This window comes from Scyliorhinus canicula, chromosome 23 (assembly GCF_902713615.1).
Source record: "Scyliorhinus canicula chromosome 23, sScyCan1.1, whole genome shotgun sequence".
Taxonomy (NCBI): Eukaryota; Metazoa; Chordata; class Chondrichthyes; order Carcharhiniformes; family Scyliorhinidae; genus Scyliorhinus; species Scyliorhinus canicula.
In genome coordinates this window covers 20,168,698-20,175,164 of record NC_052168.1, presented here as the reverse complement: position 1 = coordinate 20,175,164, position 6,467 = coordinate 20,168,698, and the positions used below count along the sequence as shown (strand labels likewise).

The 6,467-nt window shown below is 56.6% G+C and overlaps 1 protein-coding gene across 6 annotated transcripts in view; it reads left to right on the top strand.

Moving 5' to 3' along the window:
• Positions 1–1,839: 1,839 nt before the first annotated feature.
• Positions 1,840–6,467, top strand: part of xrcc6 (X-ray repair complementing defective repair in Chinese hamster cells 6) — a 58,946-nt gene continuing 54,318 nt past the window's right edge. The window contains exons 1-2 of one of the 6 annotated variants that reach the window (XM_038783703.1): positions 1,840–1,930; positions 3,278–3,375. In XM_038783703.1, coding sequence (XP_038639631.1) covers positions 3,306–3,375 — 70 coding nt within the window. In that variant the 5' untranslated portion in view covers positions 1,840–1,930; positions 3,278–3,305. Of the gene's footprint in view, positions 1,935–2,134; positions 2,154–2,175; positions 2,394–3,071; positions 3,376–6,467 lie in introns of those variants that run through there. The other 5 variants (XM_038783704.1, XM_038783706.1, XM_038783705.1 and 2 more) reach the window with 5 other exon arrangements.

Here is a 6,467-nt window from a genome sequence, read left to right as displayed (position 1 = left end):
GGCTTCCTTCCAATTCACGACCCCCTCTAACCCCAGGGGAGAGGTTGCCCGCCCGTCCAGCTCTTTTGGATGCGGCGATACATCCTTCCCGCTGCTTCGCGTGTTGACTCGTTCGCCCAAGCTGGTTTGCCCTTTGCCCCGTCTACTTCCGGTGCCCCCTTTCTCTTGGCTCCCTTCTGGCATTTTTTTCTCCCCCTTCCCCTTCATCTTTTCTTCTCTCCTTGTTCTTCTTTTCCCCCTTTTCCGCACCCTATTTTTATTTTATTTATTATTATATATATATATATATATATTTTTTTTTAAATAAAAATTTATTTCCCCCCTTCTTTCCTTTACCCCTTTATTTTACCCCTTTTCTCTTTACCAGTTTTCTTTTGGGGTTTTTTTTTTAAAAACAGAAATATAAGTCTCTTTTTTTTCTTTTGTTTTCTCTCCCCACTCACCCAGGAGAGAGAGAGAGTCTCTTTGTCCTTGTCACGTGGTGGTCACTGCAGTTGGGGGGGGGAGGGGCGAGTGGGCCGGTGGTCGCTGCCGGTAAGGGGGGGGGGGGTGTCCCCGCTGCTGGTTGGGGTGGGTCCCCGCTGCTGGTTGGGGGGGGGGTCCCCGCTGCTGGTTGGGGGGGGGGGTCCCCGCTGCTGGTTGGGGGGGGGGGGGGTCCCCGCTGATGGTTGGGGGGGGGTCCCCGCTGCTGGTTGGGGGGGGGGGGTCCCCGCTGATGGTTGGGGGGGGTCCCTGCTGCTGGTTGGGGGGGGGGTCCCCGCTGCTGGTTGGGGGGGGTCCCCGCTGCTGGTTGGGGGGGGGGGTGTCCCCGCTGCTGGTTGGGGGGGTCCCCGCTGCTGGTTGGGGGGGGGGTCCCGCTGCTGGTTGGGGGGGGGTCACCGCTGCTGGTTGGGGGGGGGTCACCGCTGCTGGTTGGGGGGGGGGTCCCCGCTGCTGGTTGGGGGGGGTCCCCGCTGCTGGTTGGGGGGGGTCCCCGCTGCTGGTTTGGGGGGGGGGGGAGAAAAGAGGGCCCGCCGCTGCCGCACTGCTCCCGGCCCGCGTGGGGGGGGGGGGGGGGAGAGAGAAGAGGGCCCGCCGCTGCCGCACCGCTCCTGGCCCGCGTGGGGGGGGGGGGGAGGGAGAGGGGTTGGACCTGCCGCTGTTGGGCTGGGGGTGTCGCCGCCGCTCCTCTGCGTCGCCTCTCCGCCTCCGCTCGCTCCTCCTCCGCTGCCGCTTCTCCTCCGCTCGCTCCTTCTCCTCCGCTGCCGCTTCTCCTCCGCTCGCTCCTTCTCCTCCGCCATCCGGCCTGTCGGGGGGGTTCCTTGTCTGGCGCTTGCGGGAGCCCCTCTCCCTCTGTGGGAGGAAACTGAAGCACCCGGAGGAAACCCACATAGACACGGGGAGAACATGCAGACTCCACACAGACAGTGACCCAGCGGGGAATCGAACCTGGGACCCTGACGCTATGAGGCAGCAGTGCTAACCACTGTGCCACCGGGCTGATTGTGGCGGGGCCTGTGGGGGGGGGGGGCTTCCAGGGGGCAGGGCTCCCAGGGGGCAGGGCTTCCAGGGGTGGGGTTTGCAGGGGGGCAGGGCTCCCAGGGGGCGGGGCTTCCAGGGGCGGGGTTTGCAGGGGGGCAGGGCTCCCAGGGGGCGGGGCTTCCAGGGGCGGGGTTTCCAGGGGGCAGGGCTTCCAGGGGGGGGGGGGGGGCAGGGTTTCTCTGCGGGTGGGGTTTGCAGGGGGCGGGGTTACTGAGGGCGGGGTTTCCAGGGGGCGGGGTTACTGGGGTCAGGATTTCCAGGTGGTGGAGTTTGCAGGGGGCGGGGTTTCCAGGGGCGGGGTTTCCAGATGGGCTGGGTGCTGCCGGTGCGCCTGCGCAGAGCCAGTTGCCGCGAGACTCTGGGAGCGGAAGTCTGAGCTGTGCCGCTCCGCTGACCAGGAACCGCCGCCGTGCGTGAGGCGGCATTTCCTCATCATTGCCATCCGGGCGGGAGGGGAACCCAACTGCGTGCTGCCCGCGGCCCCGTGCGTGCTGCCCGCGGCCCCGTGCGTGCTGCCCGCGGCCCCGTGCGTGCTGCCCGCGGCCCCGTGCGTGCTGTCCGCGGTGCCGCGCAAACACCCCACGGCGCCGTTATCAGCGCATCCGATTGCCCGCTGTCCCCGGTTCTGATTGGTTACCGCGACTGTCAATCGGACTGCCGTTTAAGCCCGCCCACCCCGCTGCTGATTGGTTCCCCGTACCGCTTCCCTTGGCTGTTTCCAAGCGGCACCGCCCACCTTTCGTCTGAATGGCTGCCTGTTTTCCCTCTGTCCAACCTCTGATTGGCTGATGGCTCCTCTCCCGCTGTCAGTCAGGGTGACGCGTGTCCTCTTAAAGGGACCACTCCCTGAGTCCAGAGGACAGTTTCAGCTGGTGCGGGAGAGCTCTGCATCTCTGCCCACACCACCACAACCTCCACCCTCCATCCCAACCCCTCCCTCCACCCCCTCCCCTCCCCTCCCTCCTCCCCTCCCTCCCTCCCTCCACCCCAACTCCCTCCCCTCCCTCCACCCCAACTCCCTCCCTCCACCCCAACCCCCCCCATCCCCTCCCACCCCCCCAAACCCACCCCCACCACTTGTATCCCCATTCAGCCCGTCCCCTTCCCCCCACCCCTTCTCCCCACCTCCACCCCCCCCACCCCTCCACTCCAACCCCCACCACTTGTACCCCCTTCCCTCCCTCCACCCCAACCCCCACCCCTCCACTCCAACCCCCACCACTACCCCATCCCCATTCAGCTCATCCCCCCACCCCCTCACCCCGCTTCCTCCCCCACTCCAACCCCCACCCCCCTCCACTCCAACCCCCACCCCCCTCCACTCCAACCCCCACCCCACTCCACCACTACCCCATCCCCATTCAGCCCGTCCCCACCCCCTTCTCCCCACCACCTTCCCCCTCCACCCTCATCTCCACCCCCCCACCTCCACCCCGTTCCCACTGCCCCCTCCACTCCAACCCCCACCACCTCTATCCTTATTCCCATTCAGCCCTTCCCCCCCACCACCTTCCCCCTCCCTCCCCCCCCCCCCCCCACCTCCATCCCCATTCAGCCCCTCAACTCTGCTCCATTAGTCAGTTAGTTTATGACTAATCGCGTCCTTTTAAAAAAAATCATTGGGTCAAGAGTGACTGAATTATTCTGCTGGGAATTCATTCTGCCACCTGCTCCCCTTGTCTATGTCACATCACCGGGCTAATCCCGTGATCCAGGAATGTCTGTTAATGTGGTGTCTCGTATTTTTACCTGACAGGGCAGTTGGCACTTCCTCCGCAGCAGACATGTCGGATTGGCATTCCCACTTTCGGAATGAATATGAGGACGATCAGGAGGAGGCCGAGGATAATGACGGTAGGGTGAGAGTGAATAAACTCATCCGAAGCCGGAGTGTACCACATGCCAGTCAAGGACAGTAGTGGGAAGTTGTGTGTCGAGTCTGAGGAGATAGGAGAGGTGCTAAATGAGTATTCTTCGTCTATATTCACACAGGAAAAAGACAAAGTTGTCGAGGAGAATACTTAGATACAGGCTACTAGACTAGAAGGGCTTGAGGTTCATGAGGAGGAGGAGGTGTTAGCTATTCTGGAAAGTGTGAAAATAGCTAAGTCCCCTGGGCCGGATGAGATTTATCCGAGGATTCTCTGGGAAGCTAGGGAGGAGATTGCTGAGCCTTTGGCTTTGATCTTTAAGTCATCTTTGTCGACAGGAATAGTGCCAGAAGACTGGAGGATAGCAAATGTTGTCCCCTTGTTCAAGAAGGGGAGTAGAGATAACCCTGGTAACTATAGACCAGTGAGCCTTACTTCTGTTGTGGGAAAAGTCTTGGAAAGGTTTATAATCATCTGGAAAGGAATAATTTGATTTGAGATAGTCAACATGGTTTTGTGAAGGGTAGGTCGTGCCTCACAAACCTCATTGAGTTCTTTGAGAAGGTGACCAAACAGTTGGATGAGGGTAAAGCAGTTGATGTGATGTATATGGATTTCAGTAAAGTGTTTGATAAGGTTCCCCACAGTAGGCTATTGCAGAAAATACAGAGGCATGGGATTCAGGGTGATTTAGCAGTTTGGATCACAATTTGGCTAGCTGATAGAAGACAAAGGGTGGTGGTTGATGGGAAATGTTCTGACTGGTGTCCAGTTACTAGTGGTGTACCACAAGGATCTGTTTTGGGGCCGCTGCTGTTTGTCATTTTTAATTATGACCTGAAGGATGGGTGAGTAAATTTGCAGATAACACTAAAGTCGGTGGAGTTGTGGATAGTGCTGAAGGATGTTGCAAGTTACAGAGGGACATAGATAAGCTGGAGAGCTGGGCTGACAGGTGGCAAATGGAGTTTAATGCAGAAAAGTGTGAGGTGATTCATTTTGGAAGGAATAACAGGAAGACAGTACTGGGCTAATGGTAAGATTCTTGGTAGTGTGGACGAGCAGAGAGATCTCGGTGTCCATGTACATAGATCCCTGAAAGTTGCCACCCAGGTTAATAGGATTGTTAAGAAGGCATACGGTGTTTTAGCTTTTATTGGTAGAGGAATTGAGTTTCGGAGCCATGAGGTCATGTTGCAGTTGTACAAAACTCTGGTGCGGCCACATTTGGAGTATTGCGTGCAGTTCTGGTCGCCGCATTATAGGAAGGATGCGGAAGCATTGGATTTGGATTTGTTTATTGTCACGCGTACCGAGGTACAGTGAAAAGTATTTTTCTGCAGGCAGCTCAACAGATCATTAAGTACATGGGAAGAAAAGGGAAATTAGACAAAATTCAAGAAAATACATAATAGGGCAACACAAGATATATAATGTAACTACATAAGCATTGGCATCGGATGAAGCATACAAGGTGTAGTGTTAATGAGGGCAGTCCATAAGAGGGTCATTTAGGAGTCTGGTGACGGTGGGGAAGAAGCTGTTTTTGAGTCTGTTCCTGCGTGTCCTCAGACTTCTGTGTCTCCTGCCTGATGGAAGAAGTTGGAAAAGTGAGTAAGCCGGGTGGGAGGGATCCTTGATTATGCTGCCCGCTTTCCCCAGGCAATGGGAGGTGTAGACAGAGTCAATGGATGGGAGGCAGGTTCATGTGATGGAGTGGGCGGTGTTCACGACTCTCTAAAGTACCTTGCGGTCCTGGGCCGAGCAGTTGCCATACCAGGCTGTGATGCAGCCAGATAGGATGATTTAGAATATAGAACAGTACTATGGTGCATCTGTAAAAGTTGGTTAGGGTTAATGTGGACATGCCGAATTTCCTTAGTTTCCTGAGGAAGTATCGGCGCTGTTGTGCTTTCTTGGTGATAGCGTCGATGTGAGTGGACCAGGACAGATTATTGGTGATGTGCACTCCAAGGAATTTGAAACTGCTAACCATCTCCACCTCGGCCCCGTTGATGCTGACAGGGGTGTGTACAGTACTTTGCTTCCTGAAGTCAATGACTAGCTCTTTAGTTTTGCTGGCATTGAGGGAGAGATTGTTGTCGCTGCACCACTCCACTAGGTTCTCTATCTCCCTCCTGTATTCTGACTCTTTGTTATTCGAGATCCGGCCCACGATGGTCGTGTGGTCAGCAAATTTGTAGATGGAGTTGGAACGAAGTTTTGCCACGCAGTCGTGTGTCTACAGGGAGTAGAGTAGGGGGCTAAGTATGCAGCCTTGCGGGGCACCGGTATTGAGGACTATTGTGGAGGAGGTGTTGGTGTTCATTCTTACTGACTGTGGTCTGTTGGTCCGAAAATCGAGGATCCAGTTACAGAGTGGAGAGCCAAGTCCTAGGCTTTGGAGCTTTGATATGAGCTTGGCTGGGATTATGGTGTTCAAGGCGGAGCTGTAGTCAATAAATAGGAGCCTGATGTAGGATTCCTTGTTTTCGAGATGCTCTAGGGATGAGTGTAGGGCCAGGGAAATGGCGTCTGATGTGAATCGGTTGCGACGGTATGCGAATTGAAGTTTGTCAAGGTGTTCCGGGAGTATGGAGGTGATGCGCTTCATAATCAGCCTCTCGAAGCACTTCATTACAACTGACGTCAGGGCCACCGGGCGGTAGTCATTGAGGCACGTTGCCTGGTTCTTCTTTGGTACCGGTATGATGGTGGTCTTCTTGAAGCAGGTGGGGACCTCGGAGTAGAGTAGGGACATGTTAAAGATGTCTGTGAATACCTCTGTCAGCTGGTCTGCGCAGGCTCTGAGTGCACGACCAGGGATCCCGTCCGGGCCCGTCGCCTTCCGCGGGTTCACTTTCAGGAAGGCCGATCTGACTTCGGAAACTGTGATGGTGGGTATGGGTGAATTATGGGCTGCTGGGGCCCTCGACAGCAGGTTGTTGGTTACCTGCTCGAACCGAGCATAGAATGCATTGAGTTCATCGGGGAGGGGTGCGCTGCTGCCAGAGATAGTGCTCGGCTTCGCTTTGTAGCCCGTTATGTTGTTTAGTCCTTGCCACAACCGCCGAG